General features: G+C 44.3%; 1 protein-coding gene across 7 annotated transcripts in view; it reads right to left on the reverse strand.

Annotated features, from left to right (window-relative positions):
- The window catches only part of DENND2B (DENN domain containing 2B), a 154,678-nt gene that overhangs the window by 25,216 nt on the left and 117,409 nt on the right, over positions 1 to 12,053 (reverse strand). For all 7 annotated transcript variants that reach the window (XM_032113419.1, XM_032113413.1, XM_032113415.1 and 4 more), the window contains 3 exons: positions 11,395 to 11,504; positions 9,759 to 9,828; positions 3,394 to 3,471 (listed from right to left, as the gene is read on the reverse strand). In XM_032113419.1, the coding sequence (XP_031969310.1) occupies positions 3,394 to 3,471; positions 9,759 to 9,828; positions 11,395 to 11,504 (258 nt within the window). The remainder of the gene's footprint in view (positions 1 to 3,393; positions 3,472 to 9,758; positions 9,829 to 11,394; positions 11,505 to 12,053) is intronic.

Below are 12,053 nucleotides of genomic sequence, written 5' to 3' on the forward strand. Positions count from 1 at the left end.
ACACAGACTTTTGAAGCATCCTTTGATGCACATGTGCTTAGACATATGGCAGATCTCAGTTAATTTCTCCTCTGCTGTGTATTTCTTCATTACTATCAATCCATGTTTTCCGGTTACAAAATGAAGCCTGTTTGTGAATGTAATTAGCACAGAGGCCAAGGAAGAATTAACAAATCTGGAAAAGAGGAAGAAGACTCAACATGACTAAAGGGATCCATATATTGGGATTATTCCTGAACAGCAGGGTGAGCTGAAGGAGAGAAAGATGAAGACAAATGCCATGATCACAGCCCAGGTCAGCATCACGTCTCAGTGGTACATCTTGAAATCTGTGTCAAAGAAAAATATTCTTCTGCATGGGCATTCCTTCCATTTCAAATGAGAGGGCAGGAAAAAGCCAGAGTAGCAAAGAAAGCATTGCTGCCACTATGATAGCAGGACTGAGCTCCTGAAAGGCTCCCAGCAGTGGCTGTCAGGTCAGAGTCTATGCTGAGCTGGAGACCACGAGCAGCCCCTGAAGCATGCCCAGCTGTTCACACTGGTGCCTGCATTAAGGTCATTTTCTCTTGGACATGATGCAGAGCAGGCAATCTAGTCTTGAAATAAGCAGAAGGAACTTCTTACAAAGAGAAGACTACTATTTTCTTCTCTCTTTGGTCACATGGGGCAACATAAATTAGATCACAGCTAAGTTTTCCCACATTAGATAGAGCATATAGACGATAAACCTAAAGAACACAGAAAGCAAGGTTCAAAGCAGTCAGTGGTTTGACCTGCAATGGTGATATTTTAACCACCACTCCAGAGCAAAAGGCCATACAAGAGTTAGTGGGCCTGAGCCAGGCATTTTCTCTTGTTTCTCTTGGAAGTGATTTTCACTGAAGCAGAGCATTAAAAGACACTTAAGCACAAGCTGGTGACCCGTGACAATAGCTGGTGACACCAAATGCCAGCAGAGGCATTCACTGGTACATAGTTTCTCCTTCCTCCCTGTGACATAGTGAAGGCCTAACTAAAGCAAAGCTGCCCCTGTGTACATAACTTGCATTCCAGTCCATGGAAGTGGCAGAAAACCATAAATGAGGACATGAATTTCACTCTTGATGTAATTTGCAGCACAACCATCCTCAGCAAACAAACCCAGCTGCCCAAGTGGGAAGCAGCAATGAAGCAGGGCTGTGCCCCAGGTCCCTTGGTGCTCCTGCACACTGCCAGCACACAGTTGTGCTCCGGCAGTCACTATGCGATGCTTTTTGTTGCTGGAGTTGGGGTCATGTGTGTGTCATATGCCTGCCCCAAGGACCTTCACAATGCAAATAAAAGGAGCATTTAAACCAAATAAAAGCTGAACAGAGATCGCAAGAGATAAAATGGTCAGAAACATCTGTTGAACCCATGACCAAATGAGCCGGCTGGAAGTTAAGATATCTGTGGTTCTCAAGTCTGTCTTAGCAATAGGTATTACAACAGTGAGTGAGCATAAAAGGCTTTGTGGAAAACGAAATTAATGCAAGTTATCAGAAAAAAAAATGATAAACATTTTAAACCAGAGGAATCTTTTTGCTTTTGTGATAAATAATATCCAAGATTTAATATCCCATGGCTTTTTATCACTCACTGTGTACTGTAAAGACAGCTATTCCTTGTTTTGACTAATTCAGCAAAATGCACCCTCATTATTTTTTCCTTTCTTTCACTGGATTTATCAAGTAAGGATAGCCCAGGTTCCTACTCTTTAGCTGGAAAAAGAGGGTGTCTCACTTCTCAAGAACTTCTGTCTCCATCCACACCTCATCTGTCTTCAAAACCAACAAGGATGCTAAGACTCAAGTGCTTCCTCCTCCATTTATCAAGTGTTCCCTTTCCAAATGCAGTGCCTGGAGCGTGTGCTGTGGAGCTGTGCTAGATCCAGCCCAGGGCTGGAGTCAGCCTCACGTGCTGCCCTCAGGAGGTGACAGCCCTGTGCAGGACAGCGATGCTGTGCCCACACCCCAGTGTGGATGGGCTCCTCCCGCGGCCCAGCCCCTCCACCACCCAGGAGCGGAAAAGCAGCACAGATGCGTTACAGCCCCAGTCAGGACCCAGTACAGAACTGAGCAGGAGCTTTCCTTCCTACACACAGCAAGATCTCCAGGCGTGTGTGGCCAGGGCCTGCCTGCCACAGTGCGTGGGAACAGCCCCTGCTGGAGCCAGGGAAGATCCATTCACATCAGCCTTGGGTTCACTCTGGATGGATAATCACACACTTTTTCCCAGGTTACAGACTGAACTGGGAAAGCAGATTATTTGCAATTTTGGTGCAATGACCTTCCTTGTCTGACCTTATACCTCAGCTGCACTGATATTTGGTTGTAAGGAAGATACCTAATTTTGGTTTTTTCCTTCTCCTAAGTCTTCCTTTGAAAAATAGAGCGCTATCAAAATTAGATAAAAACATAATAGCAAACAAAGAGCCTCAGGAGATCTGTCCACACCATGAGTGTGGTGAGCTGGGTGATCCTCCCAGAACAATGCATTCCATTTAATTCACAGATATCTGTGTTTAGATACATATTATGTCTAAGAGACATTGTTATAAACCCTTGATTTCAGAGCTTTATGAAAGACCTCAGAAGCAGAATTGCAATTGACTATTACAATCCCAGCTGTTGTTCTTCACACAAGGCTTGTGTCAAACAAAGTTTTATCTAGAAAAGCTTGAAACCTGCTTTAAAGATAACATTCTGTATGAATATTAGATCATATGAACAATAGAAATGCTATGATTTTTATTAACATAAATGATTCACATGTTCTTTTCAACTTTATTCCTATGAAAATTAACAACAAAATCTGTGAAAGTTCTGTGAGATTTCCCGTATCTGAAGTGAAAACCTCTACTAAATTAAAACGTAATCAATTAAAATTGGGCCAATTAAAAGATCATCTGTGCTTTATCCTAGACTCCTAGGGTGAAAAAAAAAAGTGTCAAGTATAAGAATGTGTAAGAAAAAAGTGTTAAGTGTATAGAATTCACATATCAAATAATCTTTTTTCTCAACCTCATCATTCCACGGGGTATTGGAGTAAAAGTGGTACTGGCCCATCATCCAGACAATGGATGCCAAGAATTACAGCTCAGCACAGAATGGCTGTAGAAAACAATGGAAAAAACTTCAGTCAGCCAGATCATACAGACACCCAGATGTTTTCTGCATCAATTTCTGCCTCAGTCACAGAAGTAATAAGACATTCTTTGATGAACCAAATAATAGGGATGGAATATCCAAAACAGCAACTGTAAAATAGTAATCTCCCATCAAAGCAAGAAATTCTTCCAGTCTGGTTCATCGCTGTGGATATATCTCAATAAACAACCAAATTAAAAAACAATATTAAAAAATATCTCCTTACCTTGGAAAACAAGTCAAAGCACCCCAGGCGGCTGATGACACAATAAACTTCAGGTAGGCGCGGGCCTTTTCCATTCGGCTGATAACAGCAAAGAGGAGATGGGAATTACATATTAATGTGGAGCCATGAGGAAATACACTTCTTTCTCTGACCACACAGTTGGCCATCGTGAAATCTCTCACTATCTGCTTCTCCAACAAATAGCTGCTCTTGGAAAAGCATCGTATTTCTTCCATAAGACAGGAAACCGAAAAGTGCAAATAGAGCTTATCCTCTTTGGAAATCACAGCGTGTTGGGGCTGTATCCCAACATCGCTCCAGCTTGCAGCCATAAAAGCACATTGAACCAGGGCTGTAACTCATGCCTCTGCTATCTCTGTCCCCTGCTCCTGATGCAGCACGAGGAGTGGGGCCACCCTGGGGCCATGTGCTGGAAGAGGAGAACTGCAATGCTAAGGCAGGCAATGATGACTTTAGTTCCTCACTCCTTGGAGTTCAAAGAGAGCTCAACCTACAGAAAGCGAGCTCACAACCTAAACAAAGGCAGGCTGCATGAGTAAATCATTAACTTCCTCAGACCAACTCATGATAAACATGAAACTCAAATGTTACTTAAACAGTGGCAAGTATGAATCAATAATACACATCCTTCTTACCCCCTCCCCAAAAGGAACTGTGAAGACCATCCTCTATAACCATCCTATACATGTCCTGGAGAAGCAAATGGTACTTCCTGAGCATACTGGACTCTGCTACCCTGCCTATTCCACTTATCTCTTCATTAGACTCTGCTGACACAGTGATCAACTTCCCCGTGGAGTGTTTGAAATTCACATGCCACAGAGATGACAATCAAGAGAAACTGAGGAGTAGATGTGCTTTTTAAACCTGAATATTGCACTCTAGACTTGGACAGTCAGCAGGTGCCTGCCTGTTATAATAAAGACCACAAAAAAAATACCAAAGCTAAGTGAATACAGATGAGTCTATTTCTGGATCCAAACCTGCTCACTACACGTCACATCTCTGAAAAAGCAGAGCCCTTTTTTGTCCATATTAGGTATAAAATCCTTTCTAAAGGCACTGAGTGATTATATCAAGCATGTGGGATTTTGGTTAAAATCATTGTGTCAAATCTGCAGGAATGCCGAAGCCATGCCAGAAGCCTTGGACAGCTCCCAGCCAAGAGCTGTCTCACCGAGTGCCAGTAAAAACATCACATTCCTGGGTCATCTATAAGACCAGAAACAATAACTGCTTAGCACTTACTCCAAGTTTCTCCTTTATGAAATATCATTGCTTTCAAATGTCTTAAAGGCTACATGTCTGTGAGAGCTGGGATTCTTCCCTCCCTGCACTCACTGTGCAGGACATCCTCTTCTGTTACTTCAGAGACCTTTTCCTGCAACCAGCACAGCCTCACAGATGCACACACATCAGTGGTAAGAGCAGCAAGCAAAAGCCTCAGGCAGAGCCATTCTGAGGGGCAGACCTCCTCAAACTTATAACACTGGCAACCCTTCACGTAACTTCCCCTCCAGCCATCAGTTTACACCTCAAAGACAGACCTAAAACACCCATTGTGCTTCAGTTTGCTTCTTTCCCAGGAAAGAACATCGTATAGGACATGACACTCCTGCCTGGACTGCTCTCTCTTCACTAGGGCAGGCTCAGGCCCTGGGTCTGCCCATCAGTACCAGTGTAACCTCCTCTCTTCCCAAAATGGAGCTCTCCCAAGTTGCAGGCTGTGCTCCACAAGGCAGCTACACACTCTTGGAGTCATGTCCTCCACCCAAGGCTCACTCTTGCACACAAAGAATAGGTCCAGGAAAGCAAAACGCTACAGTAGCCCAGCTGAGAGGGACCCGAGTGACTGCCTTGGTGCACTGCGCTGCTCCTGAGAGATGGAGGGTTGATGTTTCGGGTTTGATTTGCTTTCAATTTGTTTTCCTGAAGCCCAGGATATTTTCAGCCTTAGTCCAGTACCAGAAAATGAAAATGCTAATGAGTTTTGATGATAACAAGACAGTTTCCCAAAATGATGAACATGAACTGATAAGAACTTGGCTGAGATAGAGAAGCTGAGCTCTGCATCTGGGCTGGTCCACACGTGGCTCAGGACAATCTTTTTTATAGCAAGTTTAATCTGAATTTTACTGACCAAAGCCCACTCCAAAATCTTTGGCAGGAGAAACAAGAGGCTTTTGCTCCAAAAACCAAGCCCGCCATTTTTCTCTTTCAAATCCCACCTCCCCGCCCATGTGCTTGGAATCTAGGGGAGCCTTCAGAGATCTCCTCCCAGTCTGCCATAGCACTGAGCTGTGTGAAGGAAGTGGCCTTTGCAAAGCACATGCACTAGCCAGCATATCCAGAAACAGAGACGTTCCTTAATGGTGCCAGGAATCAGAACAATTCAAACACTGGGAGGCTAAAATGAAAAGTCAGTCACAAGCCAGTTTCTATGGAGGCTCTTGATTCCTTGTTAGGGCTAATCCAAATTCTGACCATGAGAAAACTGTGGGTGTTGTAAATCCAAGAGCTCTTCTTAAAGACTTCTTGTTATACGTGAAACATGAACTTTGGGTGCCAGAGCACCCAGTGTGCACAGGGCTGTCGAAGTGCTTGGAGAAGGGCAGGATGGAAGAGGGCAAAGAGAAGAAAAGGTTTTCCAATGAGCTTTTTGCAGCTCTATAAACAGTCTGCATCCCACAAAAGTTGCTTTCACAGTGTAATGAATTCCCTTCTCCTGCCCCCAGCAAATGCAGGATGTTAGGTTACTCCCACCTAACAACTACTTTCCATGTTTTCAGGTGCACACTTCACATTCAGGCATCTGCTCCTCCATGGATTCTTGGGGCTGGCTTCTCTTAGCCTAGAAAAGTGGCGGAGGATCAAATTTTATGTGACAGGGAAGAGAGGGCCAGGATGAAACAGTCCCTGCAAAGGTGCCCAAATCATCTTTGCTGCTGACGTGTGCACTCACTAGAAAAGCTGTTGCAGGATTGCCTTGGAGGTATCAAGATGTAACTGGAAAACTTCATGCTATCTATGGAAATGCAGACTGTCTGCTGTGGGACAATAGGTTACATTCCATTCTAATCTTGTTCCAAAATGAAACAAAACAATATAAATACATTTAAAGGGGATACTGTACAGGATTTTTAGAACAAACAAAACATAATTGTCACTGTATCCCTTGAGGTAGTTTTGGCACACAGACCCCAAAAAAGCTCTGGAAGAATCTGAGATCTGAAGGCAAAAAAAGTGGAACAGTTTGTTTGTATCACAACACACCAAAGGAGAGCAAAGCTGACAAAACACAATTGTTTCCTAAACGCAGGAATCTGCACACCAGACCCTGCAGAAGAGCAGCCAGCCATCCTCACAGGATCAGCCGGCCTGGCCCAGCCAGCCATGGAGCTTTTGCAAACGAGGCTGCCAAATGCACCAGAAGGTGTGAGACACCTCTTGCTGGGTATTACAAGAGCATCCCTCACCAGGACAGCTGGGGAACATTTTCTAAGGAATTAGCCTCACAGCAGTTGGCTTGGCTTGAAGTGGAGCAGTTTATAAGAATTTTAGGGATTTTTCATGGTTCTATATTACAGTGTGGCCTCGCCTTTCTCTTACATAATGTCTGCTAAAAACCGCATGTAGTTCCCAAATTATGGCTATTGCATTTGACAGAACTTGCAGGCCTGGAATGGGACTAACTGAAGGAGATGCTGTGCCCTCCTGGACATCAGAGCCACCCTGGCGTAAGTTTCCAAAACCTGCTCAGGAAATTGGACCCCCAAACACAAAAATCTGCCGCTGGTATATAAAGAATGCCTGTAGGATTTACCTGCTCCTTGCTGCCTGTACAAAATCTGTATTTTCTGTAAAGAGATGTATCACACTGAGGCACACACCAGTGAGGCTGTCCCACCACGCACCAATGTTTGCAGGGGACGTGAAATTGTTACACTTTGTCAGTACAGCCGAGCCCTATGGAAAAGGCACTTCAGGCAACCACCCAGATTCCACCATTTCTCCCCATAGGACAGAAGGAGGTTGCAGGACCCAAATAAAAGGAGGTCTCTGCTACTTTTGCCTTTTCCACAGGTAGAGGAAATGCTGACATGTTTCTCTGCAGCTTCCAAAATCCCCTCTCTTTCTAAGCTCCAGTTTTGCTCTCAGAAGGGCGTGGCTGGATTTGCCCCACAAAGGGCAAAGCTGGTGAAGTGCACTGGCATCACTCCTTTCTTTCCTTGGCTGAGTAGGCTGTACCAGTGGGATGAGACATGTCAGCTTCTCTACGCCAGGGTTCGGAATCCAGGAATTAAGTGATCACCCAAGGTGGCAGCAGCAGATCTGCTTTATAACTGGCTTTATAATTATTAGATAGATTTAGCAAGGCACTACTTGTTTTCCCTTTTTCTTTTTGCTATTTGATTGATTTTTGCCTTAGCCAATGGAGCATAAAAATCTCCAGTGCTGTCTCAAAACACCATTATATAAAAGTGTGCACTATTGATTTCATTCTGTTCCTGGTATTTCCTAATATGCTCAGCCATCTTTTGCACCAGCTTAAAATCAGTGTTCTATTTTTATGTTGTCCTTAATGTCAGGTGAATTTCACTGAGCTTTAAGTGAGTAAAAAAAGCCTATGTTAATGTTTCATTGACAAACTGATTCAACATTCCTGTGTATAAATCTCTTTTATTGTCACTGGTTATTTCAGTCTCAGCCTGGTCCAGGAGCAACCATTTGGCATTTCACAAATGCAAGCTCTGTGCATGATTACAAATTTACTAACATTCGCAGAAATATAGAAGTCTTAAACCACCCTTACCTGGTAGAGTGAAAACATTCTACAATTTAATTCTAGACAACATTTTCTAAGGTTTTGTTGGGTTTTTTTCTAAAAATACCTTATTATCCTTTTAAATAACAACACATTTAAAAAAAATTGAATTGTAATGCTGCCCTACGTCTTGTTGTGCTTATTTACACCAGCAAGGATGATTTCTAGGTGCTTTCCTTGTTCATCCCTGCATCACCCTCTGACCAGCCCTAGATTTACTGCAGCACAAGCCTTTAATGACATTTCCTGCCCACATATAAACCTTGTTGTAGCCCACTCTGACACATTTTTTATACAGAGTGAGTCCCTGTGATGCTACCTATGGCAAACACCAGCCCCAGAACTGATAAACAAGTTTTCTGTTATGTTAGTTTAATGAAACTTCTTACAAATAGAGGAACCACACACAGCAATACCTCCCAGACAGAGCATCTGCTGTCCGCACGACAAGGGCTCTGCCACGGACAGAGAGCAGGGGAACAGCCAGCTCAGGCACAAGCAGCGGTGCAGGATGGAGGCTGCTGCTCTAGTGACAGGTTTTCTGCCTGAAAAGGTGGAAAATCATGCCAGAAAGGGAAGGCAGGGAAAAGTGACAATGTGCCTTACTCTTAGAGAGGGGGACATATTTACAAACTGCTGTGGACATTCATTTGGCACCGAGAGTCAGCCAGACTCCAATATCTATACAAGCTCCCCAACCAAGTGTAGGCAACAGTCATGAGAACAGGACAGGAGCCACAGCTCCCCACCAAGTCACTCACAAACAGCTCCAAACCCATCCAAGAGGTGCAAGGCCAGTGTAAGGACAACCAGCTGCTTTCTGCTTTGCTGCCATCCCACCGGGTGTGCAGGATGGACACCAAAATCCCTGTTTGCACTGTGCTCCAGCTCCCTTAACACACTCTGCAACCCTCTGTGCAGATTCCTCCCCCCTGCTTTACACACACTGCCGTGCTCTCAGTTTACCAAGTGTCCAGTGATTTTCCAGGTGGTGAGACAACACTGTTTGTAGGCTCCCCACCTCACCAGTTGACCACCTCAGATCATGAGGACTGAAAAAGAGTGTGAGAAACCAGACTTCCCAGTGCTGGCACCAGCCTGTTGCATGGTCCCGAGCTGCAGACTGATGAGAAAGTGCTGGCAGAGCCCTTTGAGATGTAAGCAGCTGCCCAAGAGATAAACACTACTCACAGATGTTTAGAAATACCAGCTTTACCTTTGTTTCCAGTGTTGTAGAATTTCTGATTGTGCTTGAAAGTACGTAACATAAAGAATTTATTAAGTGCTCAAACAAAAAACTCTCTACGTTCTCAGAAATTCACTACAAGCCTTGGGACCTATCTGATTGAAACTGCCGTTACAAACTCTCATTGTACTTGATATCCTTACATTTCCAAATTTCAGAGTGAGAAAACCCTGTTTCCTTTTAAAACCATGAGAAACACCCTCAGTTCAGACTGTAGTTTTGAGATCCTCTTCGAGAGAATTCTGCCCTCTGAGGTGAAGGTGATGTACTTACCAAGAGCCTCCTGCAGTACCCAAAGCGCCGGCTCCCGTCCTCCCCAGTCAGCATGAAAGAGAAGGTCTCACTAGGAGAAAGTGAATTGCCCAGAGCTTGTATCAGAACTATAGCATGGCTATAAGGTAGATCACTTAGAAAGGGACACTGCCTCATCCAGTAAGAGATTCTACCCACTGGAGGGTCTTCATCATTAGGACATACTCTGTGGAAAAATTCTGTCAGCAGTGTGGTTAAGGACAAGCCAACTGTCTCATTAGAAGAGATGGGTGCTGAATGTCAGTGACTGCAGAAGGAACATGAGAATCAGATTTTGAGGGCAGTATTCCAGTGCTCCTTTACCTTTAGTTCAATCCTGTCTTTCAACTGAGCTCTCTTAAAGGGAGAACCTTAGATATTCTCTGAGAGTAGAGAAATCATCTTCTAATCCAGAAACAACACAGGTTTCCAAAATCCAGCTCATTTTATGTCTCTGTCTAGGATAAATACCATTTGTGACACAGCAGCAAAACAGTTTAAGGTTGTAATTACAGCACAGGTAAAGGGATGGGTCTGTGAATTTGTGCCTGGGCTCAGAAACATTCCTGACTGCTTTGCAAGTAACAAATGGCATTATATAAAATACTGCCTTGTGCGGAAATGCCAGGGTTTGTATCATTACAGCTGTCTCTGGGGAGACCTTATTGTGGCCTTTCAATATGTAAAAGGGGCTTCTAAGAAAGATGGAAACAGACTTTTTAATAGGGTCTGTAGTGACAGGACAAACGGTAATGATTTCAAACTAGAACTAGGTAGATTTAGACTAGATAAAAGGAAGAAATGTTTTACAATGAGGGTGGTAAAACACTAGTACAGGCTCTCCAGCGACGTGGTAGATGCCCCATCTTTGGAAGCATTCAAGGTCAAGCTGGACAGGGCTCTGATTAACCTGATCTAGTTGAAGATGTCCCTGCTCATGGCAGAAAGGACCTTTAAAGATCCCTTCCAGCCCAAATCATTCCATGATTCCATCCCTTCTGCCTATCCTGTTACTCTACACCTTTGGATCAACAAGTTCTGACATATCAATGCAGGGAAAAAGGAATTATACATTTTTTTGAGGTCACTTTGAATGAAAAAGAAAACGCAAGCCTGGTTCTCCTTCCTTTGCCCTTCTCCCACAGTCATTCATTTCCAATGGAAGGAAGAAAGAGCTCCTCTGCTGGCATGGAGCACAGCTCCAAAAAGTTCTCAGACAGCAACGTTTTGGGCCAAATGAAGGGGTGTCCTGCAATGTGAGGCAAGCACTCCGAGGAGAATGACTAGGGCAGGGGTGGGAAGGGCCCCATCCTTTTTAAGATTTATTTTAAATACTTCCATTTATGCTTTGGAGTTTAGCACTCAGAGGAACCTTCAAGCCTCTTCCTCTCAGCCACACGGCCTGTGAGGCAGGCAGAATAGGGAAGAAAAAGAACACAGAGCTTCAAAGGAAAGAAAAATTAAATACAGCTGCTTGATCACAAAGCAGCCAAGACTCAAACTGCTGCTTCCTTAATTGGGCATCGGCGAGGCAGTGGCTGCTCCAGCCGTGCTCCAGCATCACTCCAGCATCATTCCAGCATCACTGCATCGTGCAGAGGAGCTCTGGAGCACTCACCTGTTGTACTCAGACACTGGGAGCCAGTCCTTGGCGTCGGGGAAGCAGAACTGCGGGATAGCCTTGAGGCGCTCCTCCGCCTCCCGCATCTGCTTGGTTGGTCTCTCCAGCTGCCGGGAGAAAAGCGAGGTTCAGTCAGTCCCTGGGGCGTCCCTTCCCAGCTCTGCTCGGGGGCAGGGTCACTGATGAGCTCTGAGAGCCAGGGCCCATCAGATTGTCCTGTATTTGTGCTTGGCAGAGTGAGGCATGACTCCAGGACAGGCTTACAGGTACTCACACAAAAGAAATAATCACTGTTGGGGTTTTACTTTTTCTTTTAATTGCCTGAAACTCCCTTGCTGCACGATGACCTCTTAAAACACAGCCCTAACTCAAATACCTTTCTGCTGCAAGAGCACAAGAGAAATGCCAGAGATCAGCAAAAGTCTTTCCATTGCCTTCAGCGAGTTTTGGAACAAATCCTAATATAGCCAAAATGAGCTAAAAGTGAAATATTTAGAAACTGAATTTAAACAGAGTCTTTAAAGCATCCACCATCAGGCCAAATTCTCCAGCTCTGGAAAAGATAAATTTGAAAACAGGGAAAGCTTTCAGTTACCTTCTCTATGCCCTTTGCTTTGTAACAGATTGCTTTGGAACAATTCTGAAAGCTCTGTTTA

Source organism: Corvus moneduloides, chromosome 6, assembly GCF_009650955.1.
Source record: "Corvus moneduloides isolate bCorMon1 chromosome 6, bCorMon1.pri, whole genome shotgun sequence".
NCBI classification, from domain to species: Eukaryota; Metazoa; Chordata; class Aves; order Passeriformes; family Corvidae; genus Corvus; species Corvus moneduloides.